Source organism: Watersipora subatra, chromosome 1 (genome assembly GCF_963576615.1).
Source record: "Watersipora subatra chromosome 1, tzWatSuba1.1, whole genome shotgun sequence".
NCBI lineage: Eukaryota > Metazoa > Bryozoa > Gymnolaemata > Cheilostomatida > Watersiporidae > Watersipora > Watersipora subatra.
In genome coordinates, this window is record NC_088708.1 from 34,533,600 (window position 1) to 34,545,632 (window position 12,033).

The 12,033-nt window shown below is 38.4% G+C and overlaps 1 protein-coding gene across 1 annotated transcript in view; it reads left to right on the forward strand.

Moving 5' to 3' along the window:
* Positions 1-12,033, forward strand: part of LOC137404652 (uncharacterized) — a 38,779-nt gene that overhangs the window by 10,396 nt on the left and 16,350 nt on the right. The window contains exon 2 of the mRNA XM_068090880.1: positions 7,496-7,734. Within this exon, the coding sequence (XP_067946981.1) occupies positions 7,496-7,734 (239 nt within the window). The remainder of the gene's footprint in view (positions 1-7,495; positions 7,735-12,033) is intronic.

Here is a 12,033-nt window from a genome sequence, read left to right on the forward strand (position 1 = left end):
TGACAGCCAGTTTTATACTAAAGTCTATCATTTCGCATACAGTTGGGATCTTGTGCTTGCAACCTGTTCCGTTTGCTCAATACCTATTCTGTTCGTCAAACGCATTGCAGTTCAAATGTAGTGACATTGCAAATAGTCGTCCTTTCATTTCCCTGATGACTTCCTTCCCAGTTGACATTTCTCCAGCTTTTTACCAAATGTCAACTCTACCATTTGACATATCGCATAATATATTCATATGTCAACGCTATCAAGGAGATACAACAGCTTGCTCTGTATGAAGCCTTTATTAAACCGTTTGTTAAATATTATACAGAGGGAGTTGCAAATGAACTCTGTTGGCCATCATTTGGTGCAGCAGATGTCTCGACATTGCGCATTGTAAGTGCTATAACCTGTCATCGGTTTATATACATTGACAGCTGACAGCGGTGGGAAATCTGTCTGCGATATCATGATGGAGCCAAGTTCGGCGGACATCCTTGTAGGAGTAAATACTGCCATGTAGCTATCTGGTTTTATAAATATAGGTAGCTGATTAATAGCCTACTGACTTGTTGGCAATGATAACACGTTAATAGACCTGCCAAGCGGATTGAGGATATTGCAGACCTGCCAAGCAGATTGAGGATATTGCAATTATTCTTTTCTGAGTAACAGATGAGTGCAATTAAACCTGGTCTTACAAATAAACTTATTTACAAAATTGTAGTAGATTTTATCAGAAATTATCCGTGCTTTTCTATCATCTGAGATTGTTTTAAATGTTTGAGATGGTCTGACTGCCAAGATGTTTCAAGATTAAATTCTATAAAACTGGTTGAACTGCTCAGGAGAGACGGGCTATCTGTCTTTCACGTTATTTATATCAGTTCGAGTTGCGGCGATACGCATCTACATTCTATTGATCTCTTTGCTAAAGTGCGACTATAGACATCCTAGACACTTCTGCTTGAATCTGATTATTTCAAGAAAGGATTTCATTCAAACTTATGAAGACAAAATTACTTCAAATTGACACTTGATGTAACAGCTTTACTGTATATTGATATTATTTTCGTTTTCATCATTTCAATGGTGTAAGTTAATCTATAAACATTGCTTCACACTCCGCCTCACACTCCGCCTCACACTCCGCCTCACACTCCGCCTCACACTCCGCCTCACACTCCGCCTCACACTCCGCCTCACACTCCGCCTCACACTCCGCCTCACACTCCGCCTCACACTCCGCCTCACACTCCGCCTCACACTCCGCCTCACACTCCGCCTCACACTCCGCCTCACACTCCGCCTCACACTCCGCCTCACACTCCGCCTCACACTCCGCCTCACACTCCGCCTCACACTCCGCCTCACACTCCGCCTCACACTCCGCCTCACACTCCGCCTCACACTCCGCCTCACACTCCGCCTCACACTCCGCCTCACTCTCCAATATGTGTACCCACACTCATACTCACAAAACCAATATGTGTACTTGTTCAAACTCAAAGACCATTGACATAAGGGTGTGCAGCAATATATCTCACCCTGCAGCAGTGTCACACTGTACTCACCCTGCAGCAGTGTCACACAGTACTCACCCTGCAGCAGTGTCACACTGTACTCACCCTGCAGCAGTGTCACACTGTACTCACCCTGCAGCAGTGTCACACAGTACTCACCCTGCAGCAGTGTCACACTGTACTCACCCTGCAGCAGTGTCACATAGTACTCACCCTGCAGCTGTGTCACACTGTACTCATCCTGCAGTTGTGTCACACAGTACTCGCCCTGCAGCAGTGTCACACGGTACTCACCCCGCAGCAGTGTCACACAGTACTCACCCTGCAGCAGTGTCACACTGTCCTCACCCTGCAGCAGTGTCACACTGTACTCACCCTGCAGCAGTGTCACACTGTACTCACCCTGCAGCAGTGTCACACTGTACTCACCCTGCAGCAGTGTCACACAGTACTCACCCTGCAGCAGTGTCACACTGTCCTCACCCTGCAGCAGTGTCACACTGTACTCACCCTGCAGCAGTGTCACACTGTACTCACCCTGCAGCAGTGTCATACTATAATAAATATACATTGGGAGATCTCACATATTTTCCTTATACATATACTAGTTGTTGGCAGACCTATCAGCACTGGAGGGGCAATTAGCTTACAGTAATGAATAGCCAACCCAAAGCCTTTGTTCCTTCTTATGATATGCTTATCATAGCTATTTTTATTATTGTTGCGCCAGATCTGATGATTCTAATGGCAAGTGCTGTGAAACCTGACCAATTTTAGTGTGCTACTATAATGTCCACAAATAATATACTTTTATATTTATAGAGGTAATTATAGGTGTGTTATATGTATAGATGCCTACGTAGTAGTGTGTGTTCGTAGCAGCGTGTGTTCGTAGCAATCAGTGTTCGTGACAACGTGTTTTCGTAGCAGCCTGTGTTCGTAGCAGCGTGTGTTCGTAGCAGCGTGTGTTCATAACAGGGTGGGTTCATAACAGCGTGTGTTCGTAGCAGTGTGTGTTCGTAACAGGGTGGGTTCATAGCAGTGTGTGTTCATAATCATAAAAGCCTGTGTTTGTAATAGCATGTGTTTGTAATAAAAATGTGATTAAGCAGCATTTTCTGTATTATTAACCTTGGCATCCTAACTCTTGGTATAAGCCGCTCTGGACAAAACTTACGTGACCAGAGGAGAGCAACTGTTTTAGTTCACATCAAAACCTGATTTTCAATCTATAGTGGCATTAAACTAGTGTTGATGAAGGAACTAATTGCAGATTGAAGTCTGTCTCATTTCCACTCTCATGTAAATTCACCTGAGAAACCACTTAATGTCCAAGTCTCATAGTCTAAAAGCGCTTCCAATAGCCCTATTAGGAAGTGTAGTGAGCTAATCTAAAAACCAATCACATTTCTGTTAGTAAAAGGTACATAATATTAAAATCGTTCAAAGAATTAACATTTATGGCTTCAAAGTTAGACCTATATTCAGACAGTAGCTATTCCGAATGATTTGTTTGTCTTTGTTGTATTGAAACAGACATCCTCAATTTATTGACTTACTAAGAAAACTTTCTGTTTCTGTTGAGAAAAGCCCTTCTTGTTCGGTATTTCATACATTTAATTGCCTTTGACTTGAGGCTAGAACATACACCTAGAATAGACACCTAGAACAGACACCTAGAATAGACACCTAGAATAGACACCTAGAATAGACACCTAGAATAGACACCTAGAATAGACACCTAGAATAGACACCTAGAATAGACACCTAGAGTAGACACCTAGAATAGACACCTAGAATAGACACCTAGAATAGACACCTAGAACAGACACCTAGAATAGACACCTAGAATAGACACCTAGAGTAGACACCTAGAATAGACACCTAGAATAGACACCTAGAATAGACACCTAGAATTGTACTACATGTACTACAAGTTTATGTTTTTAGGCCTCTACTATTTATTGTTTCCCATGACTACATATGATGTTTGTACAGCGACTGGGCATCTAATAGGCACCTCCTCCGAATGTATCTGCCTGTAGCTACTGTACATCTACCACACATCTATGTGTACCGGTACCACTTATGTAATATTCTTGGGTACAGTTGATGTTTGCTTACACATGGTTATGGCACGTCGTTTGTACAGCTAATGTACATTTATGTTTACCGCTATTGTATATATACAGTTACAGCTTATGCACCTTTGCCTGTATGGTTTTATATACAGCTATCATATGTTTTCGTATTAAACTTAGTACAGTTACAGTTACTGTGAGTATACAGCTGCTGTCGGTCTTAATGGCAATAGGCTTCACTGTCTGTATAACAGCTTCTGTATGTGTACAACACTAGGTTTCACTGTCTGTATAACAGCTTATGTATGTATACAACAATAGGCTTCACTGTCTGTATAGCAGCTTATATGTGTGTACAACAATAGGCTTCACTGTCTGTATAATAGCTTCTGTATATGTACAACAATAGGCTTGACTGTCTGTATAACAGTTTCTGTATGTGTACAACAATAGGCTTCACTGTCTGTATAACAGCTTCTGTATGTGTACAACAATAGGCTTCACTGTCTGTATAACAGCTTCTGTATATGTACAACAATAGGCTTCACTGTCTGTATAACAGCTTCTGTATGTGTACAAGTACAGTGTCTGAAGTGGAGAGGGATTCTTGAGGGTACTCTGTCATGCTAGGACGGTGGTGTCCAGGGCTAACGGCCCTGCTCGCCGCTTGCAGAGTGAGTCCGAGAGAGGCGCTACACCCTCTCGGTAGAGGGGGTCTGGGGGTACTCCCCAGAAAATTTTTTAGCATGAATGCTCCTAATGATGCTGTTTTCCATAACTTAAAATATAACTTACCACAGCATGCATGTAATAAAAATGTTTATTTTACATACATAACCTGAATGAAAAAACAACAAGACATGTTGTAATACATGAACAGAGTATCGTATGACCATTCACATGCTGACAAATGATGCAAAACAAGGTCTAAACAGCAGAATGGGATTGATACGGGAAATTTCCCTGAAATAATAAACAGTCTGAGCAAGAATGGTGAGGAAGATATACTGTGAGCTACCTCATAGCAAGCTATCATCTATTGAATGAAAGCACAACAGTATGCATCTGTTCAAGTTACAAGACAATTGCAACATGCTATCTCTGTAATGAAAGTGACAACCCTACAGCGAGCTATCATCTATTTAAGGAACCCACTGGCTTACAAAGCAAGCTATCACCTATAACAAAGCATAAACATGTGCATAGTAGTTGTCACTACCTTCTGGCGTTTTCTTTTTCACTGACATAGTGTCACTGGCTGAATGGTGACCTCTTTTCCGCCAGTTTTTCACATACAGTACTTATTTGGATTGAAAAGATGACTGGGAGGACCAGACACTCACTGACCTTGTGTTGTGTTCAGTAAGGAATTAAAAGTGGGCTTAGCTGCACAACCTGGGTGCTCTATGACTACAGAGACTCCAGGTTGTGATGTGAGTGAGTCAAGAAACCCTATGGACAGTCAACACAGACCCCCAGACACAATACAGTCCCATCCCCAAGCTACCATGAATATTATTATATGATAAGCTCAGTCACTCACCATTTTCTTAAATACAGACTCTAAATTCATGACAGTCACTAATTTTTACTTACCTTTAAATAATTTATCTATTGGCCCATGCCGTTTCATCATGAATTGAAAAAACAATGAAGAAACTAGAATAATAAGCAAGAATTTATTCAAAACTACCGTCCAAAACACAAGAGAAGAATCCGAGCTATTCGAGGATTCTACAGGGCGGCCGACACAAGCGCCTGTCGATTGTGTCGGTTGACAGAAAACTGATCGGTTCCCAGGCTTTTGACATAATAATCTAGTTGATCCGTTATAATAGCGAAAAGCTAACTGAAGAACTAGCGAGGTTCAATCAATAGCAAGGTTTTCTCGTTTCGAAAACGCGCACTGTTTCTGGTGTAATGAACTCGAGCTAATATAAGTTCGGTGAAAAAAAGTTGTGAATATTTCACTTCATTCCGATTTTACCGCATTTTAATAAGATACGAGCAAACTTATATGAAGGTAACTGTACATCTACCACACATCTATGTGTACCGGTACCACTTATGTATATTCTTGGGTACAGTTGATGTTTGCTTACACATGGTTATGGCACGTCGTTTGTACAGCTAATGTACATTTATGTTTACCGCCATTGTATATATACAGTTACAGCTTATGCACCTTTGCCTGTATGGTTTTATATACAGCTATCATATGTTTTCGTATTAAACTTAGTACAGTTACAGTTACTGTGAGTATACAGCTGCTGTCGGTCTTAATGGCAATAGGCTTCACTGTCTGTATAACAGTGAAGCCTGTCTGTATAACAGGGGTACGCTTCCCAGGGAGTACCCCCAATTCTTCTTAGGGGTACGCCGTACCCCTGCGTACCCCCATTTCGAACACTGGGATAAGCCTAGTGTTGTACAGCACAACACTAGGCTTATCCCAAGTGCAAGTTTTATTAAACTGTGTAAAGCATTGAAACATCTCCATGATTTGTTTTCATAACAACAAGTTTTAATTTTGTAGCAATCTTAGGCAACCATAAACTAAGTGCTTTTACCTCAAGTAGGGTTTATACTAACTCACCAAAAATACTAACCCATCCCGTACAAAACCTATTCTGAGAAAATTATTCTTTCACTTTTGAATTTGTCAATAATGGCAACTAAATGAGATAGCAAATAGTGGTAATTAGTCTGAAGCATTTTCTTCTAGAAGATCAATATTTTCTAGCAGACCTGGCTGTCCACTCTCTGGCTGTTCACTCCCTGACTTCACTTTCTGTCTGTCTGCCCTCTGTCTGTCCGCTCTCTGTCTGTTCGCTCTCTGTCTGTCCGCTCTCTGCCTGTCCGCTCTCTGTCTGTCCGCTCTCTGACTGTGCATTCTATGTCTGTCCACTTTCTGTCTGTCCGCTCTCCAACTGTCTGCTCTCTGTCTGTCCGCTCTCTGACTGTGCATTCTATGTCTGTCCACTTTCTGTGTGTTCGCTCTCTGCCTGTCCGCTCTCTGTCTGTCCGCTCTCTGACTGTGCATTCTATGTCTGTCCACTTTCTGTCTGTCCGCTCTCCAACTGTTTGCTCTCTGTCTGTCCGCTCTCTGACTGTGCATTCTATGTCTGTCCACTTTCTGTCTGTCCGCTCTCCAACTGTCTGCTCTCTGTCTGTCCGCTCTCTGTCTGTCCGCTCTCTGTCTGTCCGCTCTCTGCCTGTCCGCTCTCTGTCTGTCCGCTCTCTGACTGTGCATTCTATGTCTGTCCACTTTCTGTCTGTCCGCTCTCCAACTGTCCGCTCTCTGTCTGTCCGCTCTCTGACTGTGCATTCTCTGTCTGTCCACTTTCTGTCTGTCCGCTCTCCAACTGTCTGCTCTCTGTCTGTCCGCTCTCTGTCTGTCCGCCCGCTCTCTGGTTGTGCACTCTCCGACTGTCCGCTCTTTGTCTGTCCACTCTCTTGCTACTGTCCATTCTCTCACTACTGTCTACTTTCTTGCTACTGTCTACTTTCTTGCTACTGTCCACTCTCCAACTGTCCACTCTCTGTCTGTCCATTTTCTGACTTTCCGCTCTCTGTTTGTACATTCTTAAGCATTTGCCCTCTGATACTCTCTCTGTTCTTCAGTTTTTCACTTTTCAAATTTCACTTTCTGGCTGTCTACTTTATGTTCGCACATCCTCCAACTGTCTACCTTTATGCCTGTCCAATTTCCAGCTGTATCTATACTCTTTGATTTGTCACTCCTGTTTATGCTCTGTTTTTCTCTTCCCAGACTTTCCATCTGGTATTAGTTTGCTTACTGTCTGGGTCAATTAATGCAAGTTTTATGCAAACCTGCTGGGTAAATAATTTTTGCATGAGTTGCAAATGTGCAAAGTTTGCAGTGCGCAATTATTTGCTTTGTAGGCGGAATATTACTAAACACAGACGAAGATGGCAACAATGGCTACTACCTGTATTTCTCTCCAAGTAGCTACACTTGGACGAGTGCTAGACAACAGTGCAGTAATACAGGCTCACACATGCTCATCCTTCCATGCAATGAAATTGTCAAGGGAATGGTGCAGGACTGGGCTGTAGCGAATGATGTTTGGGTTACAGACTCTCTCAATGGATGTATTACCCTTAAAATGGAGTGCTTAAAGGTAAAGTCAACTGGCTTTTCGTATCTGCCTCTTGCGACACTTACATTATACAAACCTCTATTCAATAAGTACGATGTGCGCAAATATTCCATAGTATGGTTTGTTAGATGTGTAGAGTAGTGGATAGTACGCCAGTCTACAGAGCTTGAGGTTCCAAGTTCAATTCCAGTCCGAAGCAGATGTTTCGTTCCTACAACTTTATCGCTATAACTAGACACACGAATGACAGACAGACAAACGAACACTGAGATTTATATATATAGGTAAAAGATAAATTGTCAAATATTAACAGCCTCGTTTGGATTTTGTCCAGCAACCACAATGTTCTACAGCAAAATCATTTTAATTGTGCAATTCTAACATACATGAGTGTATTTATAAATGTATAATTTTCAACAAATTTGTCCAATTTTTATCGAGATTTGCTTGGGCAATAAAACCTCCAACTTGAGATGTTGTATTAGTGACCTTTCTCTCCTTTAAAAAGCAGTATTTGTGACCTTTCTCTCCTTTATAAAGCAGTATTTGTGACCTTAAAAGGCAGTACTAGGTCTTGTTAAAGCTAGTTTTTGCTTCCATGCATTGTATTGTAAGTTATTGTATTGTAAATTTTATCTTCTAGATAAAATTTAATATGATTTCATCACCAGTGATAATTAAGGATAAATTGATATGCTGACAGGTGATAATTAAGGATAAATTGATATGCTGACAGGTGATAATTAAGGATAAATGGATATGCTGACAGGTGATAATTTAAAGTAAATGGATATGCTGACAGGTGATAATTTAAAGTAAATGGATATGCTGACAGGTGATAATTTAAAGTAAATGGATATGCTGACAGGTGATAATTAAGGATAAATTGACATGCTGACAGGTGATAATTGAGGATAAATTGATATGCTGACAGGTGATAATTAAGGATAAATTGAGATGCTGACAGGTGATAATTAAAGATAAACTGATATGCTGACAGGTGATAATTAAAGATAAACTGATATGCTGACAGGTGATAATTAAGGATAAATTGATATGCTGACAGGTGATAATTAAGGATAAATTGAGATGCTGACAGGTGATAATTAAGGATAAATTGATATGCTGACAGGTGATAATTAAGGATAAATTGACATGCTGACAGGTGATAATTAAGGATAAATTGACATGCTGACAGGTGATAATTAAGGATAAATTGATATGCTGACAGGTGATAATTAAGGATAAATTGAGATGCTGACAGGTGATAATTAAGGATAAATTGATATGCTGACAGGTGATAATTTAAAGTAAATGGATATGCTGACAGGTGATAATTAAGGATAAATTGATATGCTGACAGGTGATAATTTAAAGTAAATGGATATGCTGACAGGTGATAATTAAGGATAAATTGATATGCTGACAGGTGATAATTAAGGATAAATTGATATGCTGACAGGTGATAATTAAGGATAAATTGATATGCTGACAGGTGATAATTTAAAGTAAATGGATATGCTGACAGGTGATAATTAAGGATAAATTGATATGCTGACAGGTGATAATTTAAAGTAAATTGAGATGCTGACAGGTGATAATTAAGGATAAATTGATATGCTGACAGGTGATAATTAAGGATAAATTGATATGCTGACAGGTGATAATTTAAAGTAAATGGATATGCTGACAGGTGATAATTAAGGATAAATTGATATGCTGACAGGTGATAATTAAGGATAAATTGACATGCTGACAGGTGATAATTAAGGATAAATTGATATGCTGACAGGTGATAATTAAGGATAAATTGAGATGCTGACAGGTGATAATTAAAGATAAACTGATATGCTGACAGGTGATAATTAAAGATAAACTGATATGCTGACAGGTGATAATTAAGGATAAATTGATATGCTGACAGGTGATAGTTAAGGATAAATTGATATGCTGACAGGTGATAATTAAAGATAAATTGATATGCTGACAGGTGATAATTAAGGATAAATTGATATGCTGACAGGTGATAATTCAAGACAAATTGAGATGCTGACAGGTGATAATTAAGGATAAATTGATATGCTGACAGGTGATAATTAAGGATAAATTGATATGCTGACAGGTGATAATTTAAAGTAAATGGATATGCTGACAGGTGATAATTAAGGATAAATTGATATGCTGACAGGTGATAATTAAGGATAAATTGATATGCTGACAGGTGATAATTGAAAATAAATTGATATGCTGACAGGTGATAATTAAGGATAAATTGATATGCTGACAGGTGATAATTAAGGATAAATTGATATGCTGACAGGTGATAATTTAAAGTAAATGGATATGCTGACAGGTGATAATTAAGGATAAATTGATATGCTGACAGGTGATAATTAAGGATAAATTGATATGCTGACAGGTGATAATTAAGGATAAATTGATATGCTGACAGGTGATAATTAAGGATAAATTGATATGCTGACAGGTGATAATTAAGGATAAATTGATATGCTGACAGGTGATAATTTAAAGTAAATGGATATGCTGACAGGTGATAATTAAGGATAAATTGATATGCTGACAGGTGATAATTTAAAGTAAATTGAGATGCTGACAGGTGATAATTAAGGATAAATTGATATGCTGACAGGTGATAATTAAGGATAAATTGATATGCTGACAGGTGATAATTTAAAGTAAATGGATATGCTGACAGGTGATAATTAAGGATAAATTGATATGCTGACAGGTGATAATTAAGGATAAATTGACATGCTGACAGGTGATAATTAAGGATAAATTGATATGCTGACAGGTGATAATTAAGGATAAATTGAGATGCTGACAGGTGATAATTAAGGATAAATTGATATGCTGACAGGTGATAATTAAGGATAAATTGACATGCTGACAGGTGATAATTAAGGATAAATTGACATGCTGACAGGTGATAATTAAGGATAAATTGATATGCTGACAGGTGATAATTGAAAATAAATTGATATGCTGACAGGTGATAATTAAGGATAAATTGATATGCTGACAGGTGATAATTAAGGATAAATTGATATGCTGACAGGTGATAATTTAAAGTAAATGGATATGCTGACAGGTGATAATTAAGGATAAATTGATATGCTGACAGGTGATAATTAAGGATAAATTGATATGCTGACAGGTGATAATTAAGGATAAATTGATATGCTGACAGGTGATAATTAAGGATAAATTGATATGCTGACAGGTGATAATTTAAAGTAAATGGATATGCTGACAGGTGATAATTAAGGATAAATTGATATGCTGACAGGTGATAATTAAGGATAAATTGACATGCTGACAGGTGATAATTAAGGATAAATTGATATGCTGACAGGTGATAATTAAGGATAAATTGAGATGCTGACAGGTGATAATTAAGGATAAATTGATATGCTGACAGGTGATAATTAAGGATAAATTGACATGCTGACAGGTGATAATTAAGGATAAATTGACATGCTGACAGGTGATAATTAAGGATAAATTGATATGCTGACAGGTGATAATTGAAAATAAATTGATATGCTGACAGGTGATAATTAAGGATAAATTGATATGCTGACAGGTGATAATTAAGGATAAATTGATATGCTGACAGGTGATAATTTAAAGTAAATGGATATGCTGACAGGTGATAATTAAGGATAAATTGATATGCTGACAGGTGATAATTAAGGATAAATTGATATGCTGACAGGTGATAATTAAGGATAAATTGATATGCTGACAGGTGATAATTAAGGATAAATTGATATGCTGACAGGTGATAATTAAGGATAAATTGATATGCTGACAGGTGATAATTTAAAGTAAATGGATATGCTGACAGGTGATAATTAAGGATAAATTGATATGCTGACAGGTGATAATTTAAAGTAAATTGAGATGCTGACAGGTGATAATTAAGGATAAATTGATATGCTGACAGGTGATAATTAAGGATAAATTGATATGCTGACAGGTGATAATTTAAAGTAAATGGATATGCTGACAGGTGATAATTAAGGATAAATTGATATGCTGACAGGTGATAATTAAGGATAAATTGACATGCTGACAGGTGATAATTAAGGATAAATTGATATGCTGACAGGTGATAATTAAGGATAAATTGAGATGCTGACAGGTGATAATTAAGGATAAATTGATATGCTGACAGGTGATAATTAAGGATAAATTGACATGCTGACAGGTGATAATTAAGGATAAATTGACATGCTGACAGGTGATAATTAAGGATAAATTGATATGCTGACAGGTGATAATTAAGGATAAATT